Here is a 27,998-nt window from a genome sequence, read left to right as displayed (position 1 = left end):
ATGTTATAAAGGAGCTACACAGAGAAAAAGTGAAAAGGGCAAATAATTAGGAGGTTTGGCCAATCAAGGTTTGTAGTACCAGAATTTCTATTATATTTACTTTTTGGGTCCAACTTGTCCCACGTTGACCCTCAAACAGATGACTTTCCTTGTTTGCATCCCAACAGCACAGGTGGCCTCTCCATTCCAGCCTGCAGAAGAATTGAATGCCGACACAGAGACATCCTCTACACACTGGCCCCAAGGTCCTGTTTGCCAGTGATACACTGTGCATGGATGTTCATTGCAGCTGCGTGTTTCCTGCAGCAAACTGCTGTTTGGGCACTGAAGTCCTCCTGGAAAAAGCAAGCGCACAGTGGCAGGGGAGGAAAATCATTGCAACGACAATTTAGGAAAAACAAGCTCAATAAACAAACTTGGTTTTCACTTCTTTGTTCTCAGGGTATGAAATTTAAATGAAGGCAATATACAGGGATGAGGATCAGAAACTCCCAACATCTCAGGCCACAGTCTAGGCTGGCTGAGGCTGATGGAAGTATCTGGAGGGCAACAGGTTCCTTTCCCTGCACTATGTCATAGTTCTTGCTGTATTAAGCCTACAATTGTTTGGACTGTGATACTTCAGACTGCAGGTTAGGGGCTCTCACATGTCTAAATGCTCCTCTCTACAGAAAATAAATCAGCCCTTGCACACAAAGAAAACTAAGGATGAAAGGTTCCAGCCTAGTCTTCTCCCTGAAATCTAGTTTTCTGTGGGCAGGAGTTAGTTTTTAATAGAGAACATTCAATCATGTGGGCCCTCAGCTACAGTCTGAATGACACAGCCCAAATAAAGGTTTACCCCTTCAAAACTAGTCTAGGCCTAAGACACAGGTTTGGATGTAGCATATATTGGTTTATTAACAGGAAATATGCATCATTGTGCTCTCATATTCTACTCGTTCTCTACTGCCCTTCTCACTCAGTGCACAATTGAAAATGCCAAGAGCAACAAGGAATGATTAAAATAACTGGACATGTTTAGCGTGGAGAACAGAAGGTTAGGGTAAGGCATCAGCAGGATGATCTTCAGACATCTGAAGGGCTGTCATAAAGAAGACGGAGAAGATGGAAGGACCAAAACTAGCAAATTGAAATTGCAAGGAAAGAGATTTCAGGTTGATCTTAGGAGCAGCTTTCTAATGGCAAGAGTTGTTCAACAGTGGAACAGACTACCTGAGCAGGTGGTAGGTCATTCTTTACAAAGACTGGGTGGCCATCTATTGGGGATCTATTAGGATGAACTTTGGCTATTTACAAACAGTAAGTATATGCTGCAACTCAGCAAGTTGGGAAGATGAGAACATATTTACTATTCAGCACTGAACACCCCCCCCCTTAAAGAATTTTACGCCAGCTGGCCAGAGGGCATGCTGGGTTCTTATCCAAAAGCTGCTTAATAGTAACTGTTATTATATCTAGTGTACAATGTCAAAAGAAATAAAACAAAAATCCAATGCACATTAGTGGTTGAGACCAGCGGTTCCAACACACACACACACACACACACATACCCCAACACACTCAATGTGCCTGAATGATAATCTTGGTCATTTGATTGCCCTTTTTACCCATTGTTGTCTTTTTAATTGTATATATTGCTTGTTTTATGTTGCTATGGCCGTTAGCTAATGCAAATAAAGTTTATCTATCTATCTACACTCAGTGTGCTCACACAACTTTTTAAAAAATAAGAACCCAGAGAGAAACAAGTTGGCAGAGTCTTTGAGAAGGGTTGGGAAGGCTTCTTGCCACTGGGGGCTCTAGATGTCTGCCCCTGAACCTAGCTCTAATAGCCCTGGAGGCAAGTGAGTAGAACTGTGGAGATTTATTATGCAAGAGTACAACAAACCATGGGTTCAGACTGCACATACAATTGTCTACTTGGGCTAGACATAGGGGCTGTAGAGGCAATTGGTATTGAAACTTACACTGTTTGTGTATGTATTATAGCGTCAGCCTTCTAAAAATTGAAAAGGCCAATAATGACAACATTCAGGAACCAGTGAGAAGGCCAACATTATTCATTATTCCTACTTCAACGGAGGCCCTACCAGGCCATTGCCAAACTAGAATTGATCAGTAAGTTAGTTTATTACTAAACAAATAGAAACAAAGAACGAGGCTTTGCCTTCAGTTAGCACAACAAAGTTAGAAGGCTGTGTTATCTCCAATATCCACTGCCATGAGTGGTCACTGGGCTTGTGTTGTATACATTTGATACAGAAACATCACAGGCATCTTGCAGTTTATAGCCTTTTGGCCACATTTCTTTACCCCCCCCCCCCCCGGTACGTATCTTTCACTCTGTGTATATAAATACAGATATATCTGAACATATATCTGATACATTCCATGCATCTGGCAAATGGCAAAGAAGTTGCTGGGCCACAAAAACCTATGCCAAAGAATAAAATAAAAATCTGTTTGTTTCTAAGGTGTCACAAAACTCACTGGGTGCTGTTATTAGCTGAATAATTGCTTATTTCTCCAGATGTGGATCTCTGTGTCTATGTCCTTTACTGTTCCCCTTTCCAAGTGCTACATTCAGCTAAATGTTTATTGGCAAACAGTCATGGTTCAGCCACACATGAGAACAGTATTATGTTAGAAGGCTTCCAGGACGCGATTCTTCAAGGTAATAGATATTTTTGGTTGATTCTGAGGTCTGCTTACACTTTCTGAGTCCATGGGTGTTAGGGTTGCCGTACATCCGGAATTTTCTGGACATAGCCGGCGTTTAGCCCTCTTAAGCAGCTTCCAGGCTGAAATATCTGGGGAAATCCGGACATATGGCAGCCCATGTCACAATTTTCATTAAAAATAGCTCAAAAACTCAATTTTCTTGTTGGGATTTTGCAAAAAAACAAACAAATACCTCAACAACTTTGGGCAAAACCAAAAAGCTCTGTATTTTCACTTTTTGAAATATGGCAACCCTAATGGATGTGGAAGTCATCAATGTAGTCCCTTACCCAGAAGCACTGTTATAAATCTCAGAACTGCTGCTACTTTATGCAACAATGAAGTTGTAAAAAACACAGCATGTCTTTGTTCTCATCAGGACATGGTTACAAGTAAATGTGTTTAGAACTGCATTCTATGTCACAAGTGACTGTAACAAGCAAGTAGAAAGGACTAGAGATATAACCAGGAGAACTTACATTCAATAGTCTTAGAGGATAGCACAATCTTTCCCTTACATATATGGGATGCTAACCAGTGACTTTTGTATTCAATTAATTAAAATTAATCGGTCTTAACACCCATTAGCAGCTGAAGGAGCACACCCATACAACCACACTGAATGTTAATTGGAACTATGTTGCTAATCTGCTATCAAAGCATTAATTGATTCATTAGAGTAGTTAATCGGCCAAATGCTTTCAGGCCTAAAATTACTTTGGTGATAAGACTTCAGAAAAAGCTTCCTTCAAAAAATATATAATCCAGGCAGGCATAGACAAGACTGTAAGAAGGTTCATGAACCAGCCATTTAGATTTCAGGCAAACAAGACTAAAATGGGAGCTTTGAATCAAATGCATACACACTACAGGGAGTGCTGAAGAACTCAATGCCTCTTTGATTTCTAGTCTGAAATACAGCTCATTCCCAATAGCAAACCTAAGCAGTGTCAGGAACTAAGAACCAAACCTACAGTGGGAGATATAGGAACTTGCTTTAGACTGGAAAAGCAGAATGTGGAAAGGTGGAGGGGAGGGTTAAATTGCCATGAACTGGCAGGACAACAGGCAAGGAAGAAGAGGATCCCAGCGAGGGGTACAGCTGGGTCTGAGACATACCGGGGCAAGCAGGGGATGGAGAAGGAAGTACTCACGGGGCAACAGAGGATGGCAAAAGGATGGGGGTCAGTGCACAGGAACCAGAGCAGCAGGACCCATTACCAGAAGGCCCCCTGTCTTCATGAACATGGCAGGCTCCGAGGTGTAGGAAGCAGCAGGAAGGGCACTCTAGGAGGCTGAGTCAGACAAAGGCCCACAGCTCAGCTTCCTAGCTGGCCAGGTGGGGCTCGCTAGCTCTGGGAAGAGGTGTGTGATTCCTCAGCTGGAGGAGGCTTGGAACAGGTGAAGGTCACTTGCCTCATCAAGCCCAGGCTGAGCATTGTAACAGATGACCACATATCTGCAAGTAGATATGGCCATGTATAAATGTGAAATTTGTTCAGTTCAGCACTTGTAACATTATGCTGCTCACTGTCTTTCTAGATTTTCAGGCTATGTTTTTCATGTTCTCTGGAAGAAATTAGCTTGATGTCTGAGAGCAGATCAGCATCTCTTTTTTTATCAATTATTTAGTTGTTGTTTTTCCAAACAAGCAGAGAATGAGGTGCAAGTACTTGACTGTGTCAGGAAAAGTTTCCACACTGAGAATTCCTTCCAAGTTACAGATAAGCCTTTGCTTTGGGAATGATGACAATTTCCCTCCTCAGTTATCGGATTTACATAAACGTATCCCCACTACTATTTTACATAGCCAAGCTACTTAAGCATCTACAACTGAAATGCTTCCAGCCCAAAGGGCTTTTCTGCTGACAATCGAGATTAGGCATGTGTTGGCAGTGCCCAAAGCAGTGTCTGCATCCTGGCATGGTTCTCGCAAATCCAAAAATCTATTCCCCATTCTACCTTCCAAGAGCTGCACTAATTTAAATTTGGCTTCCACCATCTCCCAGAGAATCACTGCTGAAATTCAGCAGTATATTTGGATACATGAAGGGTTCCAAAATGGGATACCAAAAGGATGTATTTCATGCCCAGTGCTTTAACATAAAGGCATTTTAAGGCCTAAGTTTCCATTTTTAAATAGCCTCTGCATGTCCCTCATGCCCTTAACTTCATGAAAATTTAAGCACCAAGCATGGAACATTTCAGGAGCTGATTTGTGTCTCATAAATCATGGAGCCAAAGAACCCATGCCTGGAAAAGTCAGTCTGTTCAACAAGCTTTTGAAAAATTGATTTATAGCTCGCCATACGCCAAGGACTTGGTAGGTAGAGAAGTTAACTGAAGTGTTGAATTATAGAGGTGGATTTGTGCCCCTCAATGGTCCCCTAGTAGAACAGGTCAGATAAGTGGCCCAAGCACAGCAGAAGGAGGAAAAGTGGAATTTAATATAGTGAGATATACTTTAAAGTACATACATAGGACTAGTATGCATGTTACGTCAATCATAGGACTAGTATGCATGTTTAGTCAATTAAACTAAACTATGGTTTAAATGTGAACATGCAGTCGTATCCTGCTACACATTGCTAAAACTGTAGGTACTTTGTTCCTCCTGTGCTCCTGCTCCTGCCATGCTGCTGAGAGCTAAGCCATGGTCCGCCTTTCCATAATGTCTGAACCCAGGCTTGCTTTTCTCTGAATAAACCAGGAATGGTAGTCAAAGTTTGCCCTTGGCTTGCCACTATCCATTAAATACAAGTGATTGTGATCGTATGTACAACAAGATGGCTGCCCCCATGATGTACTAATGTGTTTTTACCTGAAAATGCAGAGATGTTGCACTTTGAAACTTCTCCAAGCAGCGTAAGTGTTTAAAGCCCCCCAAAGGGTGGGGGAGAGCAAGCCTTGGATGGTCAAACCAGCCCTCAGAAAGGTTTGTAGAGCTGTGAACTAAACCACAGATCTAGGTTTTGTTTTGAGGACTGGTTTGACTGGATCAATGAGGTGGGGCTCACAGCAAATCCTAGACTGAATCAAAATTATCTGGCATCCCTAACGTTTACAACTTTTAAGTGTCTTTCAAAGCTGCTCTCCACCAAAGGGTTTGTGTTGACCTCTCATCATCATCTTCTTTGCTAACTGAGTTGTGGACATAGAGAAAAAAAAACGTGTTATGGGAATCCAAATCTGGTAATGCTCTCCAGTAGGTTGCTTCCCACTGAAACATTGTATGTCCTGCTAGAATTGCTTAAACAATGCTGTGCATTGCTGAAGGTGAGGAGACAGCCATTCTCAGTCAGGCAGTACATGGCAAAATTGCATAATGGATTTACTGGCATGGTGGTGACAAGAGATTTGATTGAAGTGAAGCCTAAATATTATAATCTAAACTGATACAGTTTCAGTTCAGAATTAAATCTGAGAAGTGAAAGTGACATGTCAGCTACTTTGGAAATGATATTACAGTTCCGGAGGATCTTTTATTCATAAATGTTATGCAGTCCCTACGGTCCAAGCAAATCCGTTTAATCACACATGCAACTTATTTTTTTTAATAAAACTTACTTATCGTACATGTGTCATGCTTTTTACATGTTGTTCCTAACAGGTTCCAATGCAGAATATTTGTTCATTATTTATGCATTGCATTTGTATCCTGTCCATCCAGCAAAGTTCTCTGGATAGTTTACATAAAGACACAAATCATATAAAAGACTGCTTAGCTTCAAGCGCCCCCAGATCATTCATTGGGACAAATCACACATGCACCTTTCACAGCCAAGAGCTCAAGCATCTCCCATATGTACTCAAAAGTCTTTTGAAGCCTTTTCCGCTCTTACTCCTCTAAAAGGGGCCTGTATGCCAGAAGCAGCACACCTTTCAATGATCATCACAATATAAAACACAACAGTATAAATGCAGCCACCACGAAGGATGTAAGAAGTAAGCAAACTCAAACGTCTAACTTTTAGCATCCTTTCTACCTTTCTCCGTCAAAGTTTATTTTTTGGCTTTGTTTTCTTTTTGCTTAACTTCTCTTTACTTGGGACCAGCCTTTGTGTCCACTTCCAGACACTGAGACTACACTCTAACAAAAAACGTTCAGCTTAACATATCGTATTAAGGACTTTCTATGCTCCCGTGCTCCAAAATGCTGAGAATTTATAGCTATTAATCACCATGCCCTTGACAGGGGTGTTATTTTGGCAATATGAATATAGTATAGCTATACTAATATTATGAACCTATCCCGTCATTCATTCTGGCCTTACCACTCCCTTGGACCTGGATGGCTATAATAAAACTCTTGTTTATGTATGTGGCCCATGAAAATATAAGTATATACAATGGAACTTCTGTTTTCCAAGTGGCACTCCACAAAATCAGAATGCAATTAACTAGGGAAGCCTTCCACAAAGACTCCAGCAAAAAAGAAAGGGAACTGTGCAAACCTTCACATGGCTATGTCTTGGCAATGTCCAGAAGCCATTTTCAAGGTTGTGGTGTCTGCAAAGTCCATTTAGAAGCAGGCCTTTCATGGCCAGGGATTGATGTTGAATGGCTTGGAGGTATTGTTCTGATTTATATTAGAACTAGAATTTGCTTTCTTACAGTTAACTCAGCAATAGAGTAGCTGCTTGTGTATCTGTTATATCAATTACAAGCAGAACCCACAAATGGCTTATGCATGTCGTTTAGCTCTGTGCAGAACACCTTAATTCATGGATGTCATTTGCATGCCAACCACCCAAACAACGTAAAAGACTCTAATCTTATTTTTTTTACAATACTCTGAGACCTTGCACATGTGCATATGTAGCATCAGAGTCCATAGTCCAATTTAATTTGAAAATGGGAGCTTGAAGTTTTAAAGGAAATCTAAAACAAAACAAAAACCCACCTTATCTCAAAATGCACTAAAACAAACACTAACAATGTAAAACAGTTAGAAAACGCAGAGCAGTATTTTTAAAATACCAACAGTAGTGCAGAATCATATTAAAGACAATGTGTTAAAGCTGCACTTTCCTTCTAATCGTCCCCTGTTATTTCTGCAAATGTTTAAAAGGTAACATTAAGAATTCATAATAATATGCCAAGGCGGCTGAAAGGAGTGACCTTACCTTCACCTGCATATGCCAAAATGGAGCGAGCACGCATCTGTTTTCCTTCTGTGGTTTTGCCAGAGCAGGTGTGTGAGCAGGAGGACCAACCAGACCACGTGCTGAGTACACAATCCTTTGGGCATGGAACTTCGCAGACGATGGGGACTGGATAGATAGCATCTCTGCACAGCTGTCTATCAACCTCTTCTCCTGGGAAAGAAAAGGCCAGTAGCAGTCTATCATTGCTAATTTAACTTAAATTGAGCAGTCTTAGTCCAGATGGGCCTACAAATAAATTAGATTTCATTGTTTTGTAAAAACAAAGTAATCTGATTAGTTATCAAAGTGATTGTGTCTCTGTGGCTTGATGCTATTAAGAATATGCTAAAATTTTAAAATGCCCTCATTAATTTGAGGTTGAGCTGAAGTGGTGATGAGAGAAAGGTCCATATTTGCACTGTGAAAGGATGAGACTCAGTGTTAGCAAAGAAACTGAATTAAAACAACAACAACAGAAGAAAACTACACCCTTCTTTAAAACAGAGTACCACATTTCAGGTTAGGAATTATTTTACTGTGAATAGTAACTATTAGGGGTGGGCAACTGCCAATTTCAGTTTCTCTCAATTTCTCATTTTTTCCAAACTTAAATCCAGTTCTCCACATTTCTAGGTCAAGTTTGTGATTTTTCTTATAGTCCTCATGAAAATTCACCAGCATTTTGTTGCAAATTTCTCCTAACACACATATTATATTCAATTTTGCCCAAAACACACATGTTTGCAAAGCAATATTCCTTAATATAATACATTTTGTATGCTTTTTAAAATAATATAGGCACATTGTACCTTAGTATATGCATTTTTGTACACCTTACTTGGCTGCAGAACTGCTTTGCAAAATTCAGAAAATCATGAATTTCAAAGGATGTATTTGTTTCACATCTTGTTTCAGAAAGTAAGAAATAGGTAAGTTCATTGGGGGGACAACTAAAATTAGTTTGCTCTGCCTCTCATTGACTCAGGCTCCACCTACTGTTTGTCTTCCTTTCTTCTGCCCCACCAGTCCCAAACTGGAAATGAATCCAATTTCTCCCTCATCCTTAGTATCTATACAATTGAGACAGCAGTAACAGCAACTCCTTACAGTGCAATCCTATGCCCAGTACTTATTTCTGAGTGTGTATGCATAGGATTGTAATATAAATTATGATAAATTACATAAAAGTCACTGGGGCAACTCACAAGGCACTTAATTTGACAACTCCACATCTACCTCTATCATCGCAAACATTACAGTTGGCAACATAAAGCATCATTTTCCTTTGCTTTAAGTCATTTAGACTTTCTTCTGTTTTACTGGCAGCCTTACGTTAGAGTGTACAGAAGGCTGAAACTACAAATTAAGCAAACTATGGACCAGTTAGCTAATCTGGCAAATCTGGTTATAAATTTCCCTAGTCCCACAAAGCAGGTATGGGGAAGCTCTTAACACTTTGGCTGTGACCCCGTGGCTTTTATAAACTGTAGGTTTGGCCAAAGTTCTGCTGAAATCAATCGACCATGCTTTCAGGCAATTTGCCTAGGTGTGTGATATAAATATTCATGGATCAGCAGGACAGTTTTCTGCGTACAATGCCCAAGATAACCACATCTTGCAAAATGGGGATTAGGAACAGTGTTCTTTCCATTCTTCCTTAAATATTCGAAAAGCCTGTCAAAGAGCACTGGAAATATTTGAGGCCAAGGAGCTATTCGGGTGTCTGTTAAGAAAAACTTGAAGAAGACGAGTAACTAGTTTTAGTTGGAGTCAGAAGAGGTTTCTAAATGCATCTGATTGAAGATACTGGCAAAAACCTCTTAAGAGAAGCATGGGATCCCAGGGGAATCACTGGCAAAGTGCTATTCCCACAAGTCTTTTAAGAGTCGACCTTTGGCTAGGACAGCAAAAGGCTTTCGGGGAGAACATTTTAAAACTCTTACATCAAAAAAAAGATAATATATTTGGTCCCACTTCATCATGAAGACTTAGAATCTCTGCACAAGCTGTCCTTATTTTGTGAGCAGCAGAATATCAGGTTATATAGGTGAAAAAATTCAAGGGCATTACGTATGGCTTATCCTTTGAGACTTCTCTGGAGTACGTGTAGTGTCAACAAAAACTGAAAGAGAGAGTTCATTATGTTGCGATCAGTTCATCAGGTCAATCATTCCACTGTAACAGCTAGTCTCAGCGATATAATTGAACATCATGATGTTCAATAAAATATAAGGCCAAGGTACAACAAAACATTTGATTTTTTTTTTAAAAAAATTCAATATTCAGCTATCACATTCAAGACAGCTGTCAATATTGATAAATAATTGCTTATTTATTTGTCAGAGGAATGTTCTGGGGCCCATGGAAGCTGATGAACAAATCTTGTTAACTGTCATATTTACTTTCTTCCAAACCTCTGGCCTTACTTTTATTACATAAAAAAATGTAAAAAACAAACAAAAACCCAACAACTTCTGAGCAGACAAGTTGGAAGATGGCAGGTATTTTGCTTTGGATGTGAGGAATATTAGTAGCTGGCATAGAGATAAAGAAAAAGTGAGAGATGTTTTAGGCACACGGAATTCATGCCTATGCTTGCAAATTCCCCCATATCTTTCCTCAAAGGGCAAAAGTTTGATTGGTGTACTAAAAATATGATGGCACATAATCGAAGTCTCTTTTTTAAAAAATAAAAATAAATCAGAATTGCCTAAAGGCATAAAAATATAGTCACTAAATGCATATTGGAGTGATGTATTAAAACCCAGACTACTCATATGCACGTCTTATTTGACTGGAGGCAACAATATGGAATGAGGCAATGCTTTATAACAGTTACTTCATCTCTTTGGGGGTTTATGCTGTTTAGATCAAATTGTTTCTAAGATTTCACTAATGATTTTATGAACAGCTTAACCTTTGTGGGCCCCACAATTTATCTCACAGCGTAGCATGCTACCAGGAACCAATCAGCCTTTTGCTGGGAAAGTAATTCCAATCACATCAACTGGCAGAAATTCCAACAGAAACCAGCTACTGTCGATAGAATCATATTTTATTTTTATCATAATATGTAACACATAATGGGATGCAATGACTGTGTGTGTGTGTGTGAGAGAGAGAGAGAGAGAGAGAGAGTTTATGTTTCCGTGTTTCTTTTGGATCCATGTTTTTCAGCCGTAACACTGAACTGAAACTTTATCTTCTTCCTTCTTTTGTCTCTAACAAGCCCTGCTATGTGCTCCCCAAACAAGGGATTTGCCATTTATCTTTAACTTGGACATCAGGTAGCACAGGATAACCATGAAAGTGAAGGGAAGAAATTCACTGCCCAGGGATCAGACCAGTGGAAGGAAGCTTCAAAAATTATAAAAGAACAGCTGCTAATGGTATATCGTGTTGACTGCATTGCTGCCTCCGAGCACAGCTGGCTTAAATGGATTGGCAGCAGACCTGACTGGAGCGAGGCATTTTCAGGTCAATGTAATCCTAACCCCACTTTTCTGGGAGTAAGCCCCACTGTATTCAACCGAATTTACTTCTGAACAGAATTGATTAGGATTGTTACAGTAAGTTTCACTGTGTTCAAAAGGGCTTACACCCTAATAAGCGTGTTTAGTGTTGCAGCTGGAATAATCTCAGAACCAGAAAATCATGACAAGGCAAAAGAAAAAAAGCAACTGACTAGGTCACTAGAAAATACCTCTGTCCTTCTAAAAGAGGCAAATGCACTACCCATCTGAAGATCATCAGTTCCACTGCATAAAAGCCAATCAAGAAAACATTCTCCTTAAAAATATATGAAGGACAACAGCCCAACCCCTGACAAAGTTTGGGTTGCTGGTCAAAGAACTGACAATAATATTTAGTTTGCTGAAGAAAATAACCAACCGACTTCACCATAACATCAAATTACTATAGAGCCTAAAACATCAATATATCATTTTTATGTAACACAAAATAAATAGAAATCCATTTAATCGAGGCAATAGTGAAGAGTGGAAAAATCAATCACATATAAGAATATATATATATATATATATATATATATATATATATATATATATCACAGTACAGCTGCATTTAATACAACTGTCCTTTGAAATTGTAAAGGCAAAAATGGGTGAAGGGGCATAAGCTGTTAAGTCTTGAGCTCAACATTTGGTGATAGATTAAAGGTAAAGGTACCCCTGCCCGTACGGGCCAGTCATGTCCGACTCTAGGGTTGTGCACCCATCTCACTTAAGAGGCCGGGGGCCAGCGATGTCCGGAGACACTTCCGGGTCACATGGCCAGCGTGACGAAGCTGCTCTGGCGAGCCAGCACCAGCACAGCACACGGAAACGCTGTTTACCTTCTCGCTATAAAGCGGTACCTATTTATCTACTTGCACTTAAGAGTGCTTTCGAACTGCTAGGTGGGCAGGAGCTGGGACTGAACGACGGGAGTTCACCCCGCCGCGGGGATTCGAACCGCCGACCATATGATCGGCAAGTCCTAGGCACTGAGGTTTTACCCACAGCGCCACCCGCGTCCCGGTGGTAGGTTAGCAGCTACCTGTATACCAAAGCCCTGCTGTTTTATCAACATTCTGACATAGCTTAGAATTAACTTTTGTAGAATAATACCATTCTACATTAATATTCAATGGGTACTTCCCCTCTGGCTTACATTTTTGCTGTTAAAGAAACAAAAAGAAAGAAAGAAAGAAAGAAAGAAAGAAAGAAAGAAAGAAAGAAAGAAAGAAAGAAAATGTTAATAGTGCTATTCAGTATACATACAGCTTATTCCCAGATAAATGGGGTGAGGACTGCAGCCTCAGTTAGACACACTGTAGTCTCATAGAAACAATGGGACTTAAGATAGCCATTACTAGCTTTTCTCATAGATTTCAGTGGGACTACTGAATGACTTACACAGTCTGGAACCAGCCCACTATCTTTAAAAACCCATTATGTTTTCTACTTATGTTGATGTAAAGGAGCTGAGCTACAACATAAAATCTCCAAACTGTAGATATGGCTGACATATGCATTTTGCAGGGTAAAAAAAGCACAGGTGGGAAAACTAAACTAGTTTATCACTGTCCTTTCCTTTCCAAGAAAACCACAATGCTACTTCTATTTACAGATGCCTTCAAGCCATGCTCTAGGGCCAATAAGTGATTGATGGAGTGTAGCAAACTCTGAGTACACTGACTCCCAGAAGGCCCCTTGGGTTGAGGGTTGTAGCTGCCAAGGTTTACACAGCTTCATGTAAAACATTATGTCAATTTCTATGAAATTACTGAAATATTTACATCTCATTTGTGTGAAGCAGTAATGACCATCTTTTTAATACAAAGCAGACCAATTCACTGCTGTTGAAAGCTGATACCTATATCATAGGCTAACTCTTTTAATGGGTCAATAGCAAAGTGCTTAGATGGAAAGCTCTTCAATCTGAGCAGGCTGAAAGCAAAGAGTAAGGTTACCGTAACTACCATCATAGAGCTTCAGTATGCTGATGACAACGTAGTGTGTGCAAGCTCAGAGGATAACCTCCAAACCATCCTAAATATCTTCGCAGAAGCTTACAAAAAGCTTGGCCTGTTGCTCAACATCCAAAAAAACAAAGTGCTGCACCAACAAGTACAAAAGAACACCTCTGCAGTGCCACAAATCCAACTCAATGGTGTAATGTTGGCAAATGTTAATCACTTCTCCTACTTAGGCAGTTATCTTTCCACAAGGGTCAACATTGATGCCAAAATCCAGCATCACCTGAGATCTGCGAATGCGGCTTTCTCCTGATTGAAGTGCAGAGTGTTTGAGGACCAGGACATTCGCAGGGAAACCAAAATGCTTGTTTACAAAGCTATTGTACTACCAACCTTATTGCAGACTTGTGAAACATGGACCACTTACAAACATCATCTCCAACTTCTTGAAAGATGCCATCAACGGTGGCTCTGAAAAATCTTACACATCACTTGGGAAGACAGGTGAACTAATATCAATGTACTGGATGAAGCAAAGATCACCAGTGTTGAAGCAATGATTCTTCAACATCATCTTCATTGGACTGGTCATGTTGTGCAGATGCCTGATTATCATCTTCCAAAGCAACTACTCTATTCCAAACTTAAAAATGGAAAGCGTAATGCTGGCGGTCAACAAAAGAGGTTTAAAGGCTGTCTCAAGGCAAATCTTTAAAAATGTAGCATAAACACCGACAACTGGGAAACACTGGCCTACGAGCGCTCTAGTTGGAGAACAGCCTTTACCAAAGGTGTCATGGACTTTGAAGACACTCAAACTCAGGAGAAACATGCTAAGAGGAAGGCACGCTTGGCAACCACACTGTGATCAACTCCTGCCCGAGAAATAATGTCCCCACTGTGGAAGGACGTGTGGGTCCAGAATTGGCCTCCACAGTCACTTACGGACTCACTGTTAAAACCGTGTTTCTGGAAGACAATCTTACTCAGCTACAAGTGATCACCAAAGAAGAAGAAGCAGCTTAGCTGTACCATCAAGACCAATGAATGATTTCTAGAAAGGCTGACTTTTGGTGGGAATACCAAGAACTTTATAAATTTTGTAAAACACTTGGAAATGTTTTGTTGCAACTATAGGCAGAAATGATACTTTTTCATCAGGATGATGTATCTCAACCACAGAAGCATTTTGGAAATTGAGTTATAATAGCGTAACCATTCTGTCGTTGAATATTTTATAAGGTATTCTAAAAGTGGAAAGATAGCAGAGTTTAGGCAGTTCAGAATGGATGAACTAAAGCAAGCCAAAATATTTCAAAGTTCTGGAGAGTATGCTTTACAAAACCTCTTCAAACTATCATGTTTCCTTGACTATAAGTTGGGTTGTCACATTTGAACATGTTTGCATATATGATACTTGAAATAGTTACCTAAAAATGTAATACACAAAGCAACTATTATTTGTTTTTAACAGATATATGGAATCATAACTTAACGGTGGTACTTTTTGCAATCAAGCCATGACAAGCTTACATGGCTCTGTTAGTTGTACTTGTATGCACTTAATGAGTTACTGATTTCCTATTCATATTCTCTAAGTCAATTACTTGTTAAGCAGCATCTGCATTTAATTAAGAATCTTAATTAGTTGATACTTAATATTCTTAAGTCATTTCCTTTTAAGAAGCCTAAGTAAAAATAGCTCTGATTTCAATTAAGGCAAATGTTCAAGGGCTTCTTCTTACATCTGCTGGTGGGGTTGGGATATTTTTCCCCCTCCTAGTTGTTTAAATATAATAAATGTCTCTATGCTAAAATCAGTCACATGTGACATTTTGTTTGGACCTCCTCACACTGACTGATTTCAGAAAAGAAAACATTTTCAGGACACTGATGCATTAATTTTCCACAAACACTGCTGTTTTCAATAACATTAATTAAAAACAATGATTGTATTTATGTTCACTGCAAAGCATTAATTTTGAATATTTAACAGGGATTGTGATTGTCTTTGAATGACAAATTGTTTGCATGCCGCAAGAAAAAATTAAAACAGTGTAACCAGGTTTTGTTTAAACTTCACTTCTTGTCACAATTACAGAACTGCAGACTTCAGGACAGCCTACCTGAGAAAGAGAGCAAACATTATGTGTTTGTTGCATGTATAATGGTACCTCACAATGCGCACCATGAAGTATGAAGGGGCTGTGAGTGTCCCTAAAGGCCAGAAAGCTAAAATTAGCTAAGGATTTCTGACGCATGTCTGCCACATGTTGACAGACTTAACCAACATAGCAAATGCCACCAATCAGGCAATTATAGGCTCAAAATATATTTGCAGAATCAGGATAATTCTGTATACAGAACCAAGCACAACTGTGATGATATAAGGAAATATCCCCTACTGCTTGAAATATTGTGCCCAGGATAATAGACTATAAGGAGGGAAAGATAATTATAAGCTGTAATATATTCCGTCCCTAAGAGATCTATAAGCTTGAAGAGGCACTGTTCACAAGCAAGCGGAATAATTGCTTTCTACTCCTATGTCTCACTGCCACACACATGAATCATGGCCAGGAAGAAAAAATCGGAAGGAAAAGTATCCCCCCTCCACAACAAGTGCTTAATAAGGGCTTGTTGAAATTCCACACATTTCCTCACACCAACATAGGGACTTGAAGGCTGTTCAGGAGTGGCATATTCCCTTTACTGTAAGTGACTCTTTTGTGTAATGCTTCCTGCACTTCGTGAATGAAAGGAAATTTGGGAGAGTCATGTACAAGTCTGTCCACAGAATGCTGACAAGACAGGCTTAAATCGTCCATTACCACTGAGTGAGGAGAGGTGATAGGGAGGAAACTCTGTTCTTACTGAAGGGCGACTGCACCTGAATGGTGGTGAACAATGTCCAAGGTGGGTCAATGGCATTATTAGCTATTATTAGTCACTGGTGCCTTCACTATGCAGACTGGTCCATTCTTAACTGGCCTCAGTACCTTTGTTGCCAATGATCCCCTTCAGCAATGCCAGGGCTTGCTTCCTTTACCTAGGCTGCAACAAAAGCCATGCCCCCTCCCCATTGATTTTCAATTCAATTCATATAGTTATAAGGGTTTGAGTTCTGTTTCCTACTTGGGTACATGGCTGGTATCCAAGAGAACTAAATAAGCCTGCTCATTCATTGTCCAGCACGTCTTGTTTGTTGTTTTGTTAAACAGATTTTAGTGTTGTAAAATACATTTTTCATTCTATATGGTGTACTGATTCCAGAAATATTAATAATACTGTATATGTTATGCATTGTTTTTGTGAATTTGAAACAGCTTTGGTTTTCATTTACTTTTTAAAATGAGCAAAATTACACAGACACGTGCACACACACAAAACAGATCCATGTGGTTATGCTGTGACACACAGTATCATTCTAAGATAATGGGTATGCATTTGGGATGCAATATTAACATCTTCTCAAACCCACTCTCAGGTATCTTAATGGGAAATCATATGTATCTCCATTTATATTACAACCATCAATCAGGCTTATGCTCATGTAGACACTGTCTAAATTTAACAAACAGGGATAAAAAATAAAGAGGCAATGGAATAGTATTTCCCAATCTAAAAAATAAGTATTTTTAGTTGTAAAATACTGCACCATCTGCCAGCTATATACAGAAGATATATTAAGCAAGTGTGTGAAACAAACACTTTCCATAACTGTGTTACCTCAGAAAATATATTTTAAAATCTAATATCCTCAGGCATTCAAGCTGTGATAACTTGTTTTTTCCTCCCCTGGTAATATGATCTCTTTCAACTTTGAATTTTCTGCTGGAGAAGTTTGAGGAAAGGGAACAATGGAGTAGAACTACTAACGTCTTCGTGAAATGCTGCAATCAGAATCTAAATGGCCTAGAGCACTATATAACATAGAATCATAGAATCATAGAGTTGGAATAGACCACAAGGGCCATCGAGTCTAACCCCCTGCCAAGCAGGAAACACCATCAGAGCACTCCTGACATATGGTTGTCAAGCCTCTGCTTAAAGACCTCCAAAGAAGGAGACTCCACCACACTCCTTGGCAGCAAATTCCACTGTCAAACAGCTCTTACTGTCAGGAAGTTCTTCCTAATGTTTAGGTGGAATCTTCTTTCTTGTAGTTTGGATCCATTGCTCCGTGTCCGCTTCTCTGGAGCAGCAGAAAACAACCTTTCTCCCTCCTCTATATGACATCCTTTTATATATTTGAACATGGCTATCATATCACCCCTTAACCTCCTCTTCTCCAGGCTAAACATGCCCAGCTCCCTTAGCCTTTCCTCATAAGGCATTGTTCCCAGGCCTTTGACCACTTTCGTTGCCCTCCTCTGGACACGTTCCAGTTTGTCAGTGTCCTTTTTGAACTGTGGTGCCCAGAACTGCACACAGTACTCCAGGTGAGGTCTGACCAGAGCAGAATACAGTGGCACTATTACTTCCCTTGATCTAGATGCTATATTCCTATTGATGCAGCCCACAATTGCATTGGCTTTTTTAGCTGCCGCGTCACACTGTTGGCTCATGTCAAGTTTGTGGTCAACCAAGACTCCTAGATCCTTTTCACATGTACTGCTCTCAAGCCAGGTGTCACCCTTCTTGTATTTGTGCCTCTCATTTTTTTTTGCCCAAGTGCAATACTTTACATTTCTCCCTGTTAAAATTCATCTTGTTTGTTTTGGCCCAGTTCTCTAATCTGTCAAGGTCGTTTTGAAGTGTGATCCTGTCCTCTGGGGTGTTAGCCACCCCTCCCAGTTTGGTGTCATCTGCAAATTTGATCAGGATGCCCTTGAGTCCATCATCCAGTTCGTTGATAAAGATGTTGAATAAGACTGGGCCCAAGACAGAACCCTGTGGCACCCCACTAGTCACTCATCTATGGCCAGGACATTTTCTTTGAGACCCCATTAGGTCTCAAAGCCTCTGGAAGAGGATGATGCAGGCCTGCACTTCCATGATTAGAGAGCAACATCAGTTAACAGGAAGGGTTGTAACCAGCCTTGCGCAAGAGGAAGGCAAGCTTGTGCAACTGGTCTTTGGAACAGGGCAAGCAGCGTTAACTTCCGTGCCTGATCAAAGATAGATTTAAAATAAAAAATAAAAATGGGGACTAAACAGTGCTTAATACCATGCCAAACCAATTGTCAATTAAGCCCAACACCATTAACATGGTTATTAGATTTATTTTATTCATTTTTTTTTTAAAAAAAATAGCATCCTAAAATCACCATATGTTATTTAGTAACATCTTTTCAGCAGCCAAAATCTAGCATTGTAAGAAGCAGAAACTGTTGGAGAGAAAGAAACTGCTGATTTGGCTGTTACCGGCATTGTTTAAATTCTTAATTCACACAAATAGCATGGTGCCATGGTCAATGTTTTCTGACACAGGTGGTGTGCACTGAAACAGCACAGCACTTTGCGTCCAATATCAGTGGGCTTCTCCTGTGCAATTTGACAGCTACTTGAAACATTTTCAGGGTTCATTTGTTAATTCAGTCATACTGGGAATGATAAGGACCAGTGAACACCAGCGTATTGATCATAGTCAAGCATAGCAAGCTGCTCCCATGGCTTGAGTCAATCAAGTGTCATTTTGGTAAAAATGAAAAGTGGGAGGGGGGAACTAAGTTTGAAGACAGGCAGGGGAGTAAAATCAATCTGAGTCATGGAACCAAAACACATCAATCTATCCGACCGATAGGCCAAATTTAAATAAAGCAGAGCAAGGGGAATATAAAATGCTGAAGGGGCAAATTTAGTATATTTTATTAACTGTAGATTTCTAGTGTGTTTCTAACTACTGTGTGTGATACTCTATTGCATGGATAAAGAAGCCAGGGCCCTCCAAACGTATTGGGCTACAACTGCCACTATCTCTGCCCACTGACCATGCTGGCTGGGGCTGATTGGGAGTTGGGGTCCAACAACAGTTGCTACATTGGCTCATTTCTACCAATAAATACAATGTGGATGCAATCCAGCTCAGGCAGGAAAACCGTCCAGCAAGCCATGAGCATGAATAATTGATCAAAATAATTCTATCATGTCCTGCCTCTATGCTGCCTTTTTTAATTGCATAGACTTTTAGGTTTTGGGACCCAAACTCTGTTTCACCATGAAACAACCTACTTATTAATGTTAAAAAAAGAAACAAAATAATAATAATCTAGGAGTTTCAACAAAGTCACTGTAATGAAACAAAATGGTGGGGGGGGGGCTATGTTTCATGAACAGCTCAGCTGAAAACAGTTTGTACGCATTACTGAACAGCTTTCCTATAACTCCTGTCTTGTTTGCATGCATTTATAAAATAGATAATCTCTTCCTGGTGCTTTGATTGTTTCTACAGTTAAGATGTTGAACTATGTCTGAGATTCTGCAGTCCTCGGATCTTGAGCTGCCCAACAGTTGGAAGTTCATTATACTGAAATCACATATATCAGGTCTTTAAACTTGCTGCTGAGGAAGCTGATGTTCTCTTGAGGATTTAGATATTTCATAGCAGGTAAAAGAATGATTTCACACTAATAAGAACTCAACAAAAATTGTGGTCTAGATTAAAGAAAGGTCAATAAGCGAGTAAGAGCTGAGTGAAGGAAATGAACATGACAGGCTTGCCGAGAAAATAATAGGCTAATAAGATGGATTTTTGAAATATCATTCATCCATCAGCATAGTATTTCCAAGGCTTAATACCATTTAAGAAAATAATTTACGTTAGCAAAAGGGCCATCAAAGAAGACAGGTCATGGGTATAGTCAAATCGCTTTTGACAGTCTTGCACTGCCTTCCTCCCACATCGCTGCTTTCCCATCCTTGGTTTCTGCCTGTCTTGTTTAAAACAGTGGTGGGCAAACTCCCACAGGGTTGATTAGAAACCAGTTTGATATTCACAAGCTTTCTCAGCAAACATTCAGAAACAGGTCATCTGTTGTACAGTAGTTCTGTCCCAGCTTGTAATGTTGCAATGATGCACACTTGATGCATGTGCACCTTATCATATAGTCCACAGGAATCTGTTTCATCTGCAGCTATAGCAGAGTCACTTGGAAAGCTAACTGCCCCATGGAGAAACAAGCAAACCATACAGAGGAACAAGGGAAGGGGATTTGGATCTGGAGAGGGGACATCACAATTAGGGAAATGTATGCATACCTCTCCACATACTTAAACAGATATGTAATTTAAGTATTTTGTATTATTTTCTATGCTTATAAAAATATTTTAAGTAAGAGAATTGATCCCAGTAGAGGTGATAATAGCCAAATGGATGGCTGCTTGGTCATTCAATGCGGAGCAATCAGTGAGAGTTCTACAGAGAACCGGATCAAAACTTTCTGTGTACTTGCCTCTAAAGCAATTAGCTTGGACACCTGGTCTGCTGAACACATGTGCAGAATCTCATTTAACATGAAACCCTAAGAAGAGGTTTAAAAGCCATATAGAGAACACAAATGGGGGAAGGGGAGCAGGATCTCAGCAGCAAGGAACATGAAGTCCATTCTAGAGCAATATTGTCTACACTCATTTCACAGTAGCATTCCAGGAAGCTTTCCCATTCTACCTAGAGATTGCAGGGGTTGAACCTGTGGCCTTCTACATACAAAGCCATGTCTTCCTACCACTGAGCTACTTTCCCTCCCCTATTCCCCCTAGATGGCTGCATGAAGTGGAGGTTGAAGGGACAGAAGATGAATAAGAAGGTCCTCATTCACTGTAACATCTGAAAAGGTGCCACATAAAGGGTGGGGAACATGTGGCCCTCCAGATACTGGAGTCCCACTCATCCCTGGCCATGATGGCTGGGGCTGATATGAGTTGGAATCCAACAACATCTGGAGGGCCACAAGTTACCCATCCCTGCTGCGAATGATACAACCTGTACACAATTGATAAAAGCAAGTCTTCTTGAGCAGGCAGCTCAGCATATGTGCCTACAGTTTGTGTGTTTAGGGGATCTGTGAAGGATGTTCATGGAATGTGCAAAGGCCGAAGGAGGGAATTTCTGTCTCTCACCAAAGACACTGATTTCACATAGTTCAACATCTGCATAAAGCTAGTCTGACTCAGAGAGTAACTTCTAGTGAGAATGGAGCTCGATTTATAATACTGTCAAACACTGTCAGTTGGAAAAGTGCCATCTTAATAATAATAATAATAATAATGATGATGATGATGATGATGATGATGATGTGGTGGGAGAAGTTGAGCTATGAACCCTGCAGCAATATAAACTGCCACTGTTGTACTATATGATGGTCCTGGTATCCCCATCTTGTGAGGTGGGGAATTAAGATAAGCAACTATTCTTTGCGTAGATTACTACATTTATGTCTTCCTCAGCAATGTTAGTACAGAATCTTTCACTGCATTATTCCAGCCAGAGAAATGCTTATGGTAGGTGGGGAGAGGTTGCAGTTTCTGTACTGTTTCTGAGCAGAGTAGATACAGAGGCACTACAATTATCACAGCAGTCAAGATGGCCCCTTGCACTGCCACTAAGCCATCTCAAAATGAAATACCTAAAACATTTCAGGGCAAAAAGGAACCCCTACAATAATGCTGCTTAATCTCTGTATGCACATTTTACATTTGTTGTACCTTTGCCGTTCACAAAGGTTAATCTGCAGCATGGAAAAGTCTTTACCCATCACCTGAGACCTTTAGCCAACTAATCCATGTGATAGGAATTATGATCGGCGTTGATCTAATTTTGCAGCGGAGGGAATTGCTTTTTCTTCTTCTTTTTAACTGCAGCTGCTCTAAATTTAAAGGCTGAGCAGTCAAGTTAAAAAAGAAATCCCCAGCACTTCCTTGTCAGCAAAGAGGAGAGAAGTTCTGCTTTTTTAAATAATAGCAACAATAATAAAATGCACAGGAGTATATTATATTCTAGACAATGACAACTTAGGGTACTAACTGTCAGGTCTCCCCCTCCAGCTTGAATTAAAATTCTGATTACTGCCATGCACTGTGGAAAGGCAATGACAATCACAAGCCTCTGGCAGAAACGCTGGAGGATAAATCTATTATCCCGGTATTGTCTGAATGGCTGTAATGGCTCCTCTCTTTACAACAAATTGAATAGACATGCTCATCCCTAATTATACACAACACCCCCACAGACACTGCTATTTGAGCCTAATTGTAAAATAAGAGACCTCAGGTTTAAACATAATATCCCAGCTAATTATATTTCAAACACATTAAATGATGCAGAGAGCAGGAAAAAGGAGATACTGATCTGCTTTATGGGCTTAGTTGATAGTAAAGCAATGAAGTTACCGTACAGCAGCACCCCATTCCCCCGAGATGTAAAACACACTGGCTTCTTACAGTGTGTAGTAAAGAACCCTGGGGCGGGAAAGGAGGCTAAGAAATGCACAGACACTTCAAGTACTTACGAGTCTTTGATAATGTGTTATTTCAGGTTTAGGTCTTAAACTCTGGCTGTTTAAATCGGAGTTAAGTTGCATGTGTAACTAGCTGTGGGAAGGGAGAGCTAAAGAGGAGCCACCTGAGATGAAGGAGTCTTAAGCCAAGATCCTTTCCTTCACACAAACTGAGAACTTAAAACATGCATCTTGTTGTACTTTTCACAGCTGCTAGGTGCTGTGCAGTGCTGCACAGGACAATTATGCGAAGTATTTAATGAACGTCCAAGCAGACAGTTTGCACATAGCCCCAGCCTTCGCACTGGCTGTCATCTGAAGCCACTAGAGATGGTTGTTAGAGAAGGGAAGTTATAAACCATGCAAGGGCTTAGAGGCGCAACTCCCTAACCTCCGCCATTGCAATACAGGAGCATGACTTATACTCAGGCCATTGCTCAAAGCAGCAACGACAGTGGCTCTCCAGGGTTTCAAAGAGGAGACTTCCTAGCTGTACTTTGTCAATGAATAGTGCCATTTTCACCTTTAACTAAAGACTGCTTCACTTGTGAGGCACTGCACCCTGCAGGAAGCACATTCTCAGGTATGCAAGGATTTCCATCTATACAGTCAAGGCACTCCTAAAATTACCAGATAAAGCAAGCAAAACTTAGGAATGCATGAAGCTGTCTCTCATACCGCTCAGCCCCTTGGCCCTTCTAGCTCAGTCCTGTGCACATGGACTAGTAGTCACTCCGAAGCGTTTCAGAGGGGAGACATTCCTCATCCTACCTGGAGGCACCAGGGGTTGAAACTGGAACCTTCTGCATACAGAGCATGTGCTCTAACATTCGGCTACTGCCCTGCCTCAAACTTTTCCTTAAAATGCCTCATGTCAGAAGCTGGCTGGGAGAGAATGAGGAGCCTACAGTCCTGAATGCTGTTGCCCTATCTGGTGAGCTATCAGAACTATGGGGAGACCCTAATGCTGAACTCCTTCTTTTGGTCATCCTACAGTTTGTCAGAGAAGCAGGAAGGAGGTGCCAACCATGACACACCAACACAGCAGAATAAGCAATCATGGCAGGTGGTTCTGCAATGTCTTTTCCATTCTTTCAGCTCCAGCTTCACCAAACTTCTCAAATGCCTGGGTTTGTTTGTTTTTTGCACTGAACCATGCACAGAAATGCAGGATTTCCTAAAGATGATACTGAAGACACTATATGCAGCAGGATGAGAAGGAGAAAGGCAGTTAAATCACTTTCATGAGGAAAGGCAATGCCCTAATAGCCTCCTCGTCAGCTGCATCATCCCTCCCTTGGAAATCTCAAGGGCTAACAATGTCCTCTTTTATAATGAAAGCTCGGGACTGTGTAATTTGATTTGAGCTTTGCCATTAAGCAACCCTGAGAAATCTCAAGACAAGCTATGACTTAAAGGGTTGGCATGCCTGTGAGTGTTGTTTGAGACACACAGCATTTGACAGCTATAGCCATCACCTCGTCGTGCAGTAATGTGGCTGAACAATTAGGAAGATATCTCCATTCCTGCCCAATGTGGATGTTCATCAGAGTGCACTTATCGCCTACTCTTCACTAGTATTTGTGCAGACATCTTCCTATAAATGATGTACTACAACAAGCCTGGCACTGCCAGAAAACCAAATGGTGTCTAACAAAAGTACTTCCCCAGGCATGTACAAAGTCCATTTTGGGGGGCCTAATCCAGCCTGCCAGTTGGTTTAATCCAGCCCTTGTGGCAGTTCAATCCTTAAAAAACTCAACAACTTTGGGGTAAAAATAATAAAAAAGCTCAACAACTTCAATCCTAAAAAAGGTCAACAACTTTGTTTGGCCCTTTGGTTGGCCCCCATGGCCCTTCATTTCATCAAATCTGGCCCTATTGGAAAATAGTTTGGACACCACTGCGTGAATAGTGCAAGGCTTTCACTTTGCACAACAAAAATTCCCCTCTATCTCCTCTCCCTGCTTGCCTCCCTGATCCCCCTGCCCTATCTGCTCCAGAGGGTTGGGGAAGCCCCCAGAAAAGATCTAGGAGGTGTGTAGGGGAGAGAAGATGGTGACTTCCGTTGCACAGCCCAAAGTCCTTGCGCTTCAACATTGTTGAACACTGCCCAAACAGTATACGCTGTATAGCAAACTGCATGTTTATTATGTGTAGTCCCACACTGTGGAAGTGTTTTCTCGCCGTATTTGATGTTATTGCAGGTGCAAAGGTATGCCACACTCTGATGTGCATGGCCATATGGGGAAGGGGCAAAAGTTAAAGATCCAAAAGTTAAAAGGATTAGGTAGAAAGGCATGGGAAAGACTTGCCTCTGCCAGAGACCCTGCAGAGCCCCAACTAGTAGCCTTGCATGCCTTTTTCCACCTGGCCTGGGAGGGAGGGGCCCTGACTGACTCCAGCTACAATAGCTGAGGCTGCTGAACAGACTCTTGGCTAGAATGTTTGGGGGCTGTTGTTGGAGTGGGCAGTTACTGCTGGTGGGAGTGGGGGTTTGTATCTTTATTTTAGATCTTGTGATTTGTGTGAAAATTGTTCGGTTTGTTTTTGTATTTTTAAATATGTTATTTATTGTTTATGAATACTATCATTATGTTGTAGTTATGTATTTTTTCCCCACTTTGCAAGCTGCCTTGAGCATGGTTTGAACTGTGGAAATGCGGTATACAAATAAAACTCACCTTGGAGAATAAGGGTTGTTAGGCAAAGGACATATGATGCGCTCAGCTAGCTACATGAAAATAAAGCTTACACTCTAATTCTTAGTTTTCCCAGTTGAGCCCCAACTCAATTATAAAGCAAAATCTGGAGTCACAGTGCAAGACTAGATACAGCTCTGTGTGCACAAGTAATCAACTCCAATTCCCCCTGCCCAATTTAATTACAAAATAACATTTGGTGTAACGGCTAAACGCATACCAGGTGACCTCTCGCTTCAATCTGTCTGAAGCATTTACAAGACTCTGGCTCTGCCGCACAACTTGCACTGTCATTTTAAAAAAACATTTTATTGACAGTTTGGAGCACACTATAGTATTACTAACAAAACTACTCCCTACCTTTACACCTGGTTGATGCATATGCAAAAATAGCTGTGCAAATCTAAGTATATATAGTGCTTTTTTTCTAGATAAAGAGGTGCAGGAACTCCCACTTTTTTGGCAGACAACCCTAAGTTGTTGAGTTGTTTTCTGGCTGAAAAAAAGCCCTGAGTATATATGCATCTCTCCACCCATCCACTTTTTCTATTCCTTCAAATTAACTTTTTAATAGAAGACATTCATGCATATTGCCATATAGCAATTATTATGTTATACATGCATGTTGCTATATATAGCAATTATTGTGAAAAATCAATATGATGTAATTATTTCCCTTTCAAACCATGATACAATAGCATTTCCTTTGCCCATGGAATTGTTCTACAACATGACCCGTCAAACCAACTTCAAAGGGCTGAACCACATGTTACAGCCAACCCAAGCCTATTCCTATGATGAAAGGAAGGAGGGTAGCGCAACCCAGCACCATCAATTTTAATGGCAGCCCCATGTAGATTTTTTTTAAAAAAATATGTACTCATGCCCTCACACTTTGTTTCTTAAGATATTATTAACCTGCCAAAGGAACAATAGCTCACAGATTAGTATTAATCTGCATTTGGACAGAGAGGGAAACATTAATTTCCAGTTGAATTCTATTCAACTAAAAAAAAATGAAATGAAAATTTGAGTCAATCTACCAAGCAAATTCTTATCCTTTCCTTTTTTTACCGATTCTATTTCCACCTCCATCTTCTAAAGAAATACTGAAAACATTGACACTTCACACTAGTGAAAATTAGCCTGTCAAAATGCATGATAAAAATGGCAACTCAGATAGTGAATGAGCATGGGAGTTCACATCACATTTCTGATAACTCCCTACCATCCTGTCAACAATTACACACATCCACCCCTCATTCACACTGCCATTCCATCAGCATAAATTTGGCACATGTAAAGGAATGTTGGCAACCCACCAACTGTTTGTGATTTGAACTAATCCGAGCCCAGTCTTTACTTTCTGATAGCACAAGATCTACATCCATTGCTGGAACATGTATAGTAAATTTTGCCTCGAATCTATAGCCACTGTTTAATCAGAACACTACAACCAAAATGCAGAATTCCACGCGTGCAGCTGGTTGTTTTTATCTCCCATTTTCTTCAAACAATTTCCTCTTCTTCCATTCAATACTATCTGCGGTTTTTTAAAAAAATAGCAGACAGTTCAAAACACAGCATTTGCCTATTCCAGGGATAGCTAACATGGTGACCTCTAGATTTTGTTGTAGAACAAATTCTGGACGGTGCCACAATGATGGGCAAGCACTTGCAATTTGTAGGGAGAACAGCTGGCTTCTAGAGCCAAAATAAAAACAAAATTTCCGTTGCTGTACACACAGGATCCTAGTGCCCATCATAGGAACTCAAGAGGACTGGGGTTTTCCTTCCCCCTCCCTTCTTTTTTTCCCTGTGAAACACCAACTCCCCAGAATAAATGAATGAGAAACCCCAGAAAACGGGCAGATCAGCCTACCATCACTGTTGATGCAGACCACCTGTGGCACCTGAGTACCAGGCCCACACTCCTTCTCATTGTCTGGAATGCAGTCTTCCAGTCGTACTATCCTCCAGTCAAAGCAAGAAGGTTCTTCACATGGGATGGCTTCCAGCAGATGAGGACAGTTGCCAGTGCCTCCTGTAGGTTCATTTGTAATGCGACGTTTCCTTAGTTTAAAACCTTGAGTATGAGAAATAAGGAGCAATTATCACAGTGATTTCAATGCACGAGGTATAATCATCGTTTCCCATTCACGTTTTAAAATGGATGGTTTTTGCCAAGTGCTTCCTAAAGACAGCTGTGACATGTTTATTCAATACAAGACTTTATGTAATTAACGTCTCTGAAATAACAAAATATCCAAACCTTGAAAGTCTTGGAACTCTTGCCAATGAACTGCTGACTTCTGCATTGTGTGTTCAAGTGTGTGTGTTTGTGTGTGTATGTGTATTTGTGTGTGTGATAAATCTGAAAAACACATTTCAAGCGCAGCCGCTGGGTAAGTTGAATAATGTTGGAGATACCCCTTGACATTTGCCTGTTCTGTTTATATAGATACTTTTCATATACTTGAGGATGTGAAGAGAATCCATGTGTGAGGCT

General features: G+C 40.5%; 1 protein-coding gene across 13 annotated transcripts in view; it reads right to left on the bottom strand.

Moving 5' to 3' along the window:
- Nucleotides 1–27,998, bottom strand: part of THSD7A (thrombospondin type 1 domain containing 7A) — a 281,259-nt gene that overhangs the window by 83,565 nt on the left and 169,696 nt on the right. For all 13 annotated transcript variants that reach the window (XM_083405309.1, XM_083405304.1, XM_083405301.1 and 10 more), the window contains 3 exons: nucleotides 27,372–27,575; nucleotides 7,851–8,042; nucleotides 101–335 (listed from right to left, as the gene is read on the bottom strand). In XM_083405309.1, the coding sequence (XP_083261435.1) occupies nucleotides 101–335; nucleotides 7,851–8,042; nucleotides 27,372–27,575 (631 nt within the window). The remainder of the gene's footprint in view (nucleotides 1–100; nucleotides 336–7,850; nucleotides 8,043–27,371; nucleotides 27,576–27,998) is intronic.

Source organism: Podarcis tiliguerta, assembly GCF_965153285.1.
Source record: "Podarcis tiliguerta genome assembly, chromosome: 12".
NCBI lineage: Eukaryota > Metazoa > Chordata > Lepidosauria > Squamata > Lacertidae > Podarcis > Podarcis tiliguerta.
Note: the sequence above shows the minus strand (reverse complement) of the source record. Positions and strands in the feature narration are given on the sequence as shown.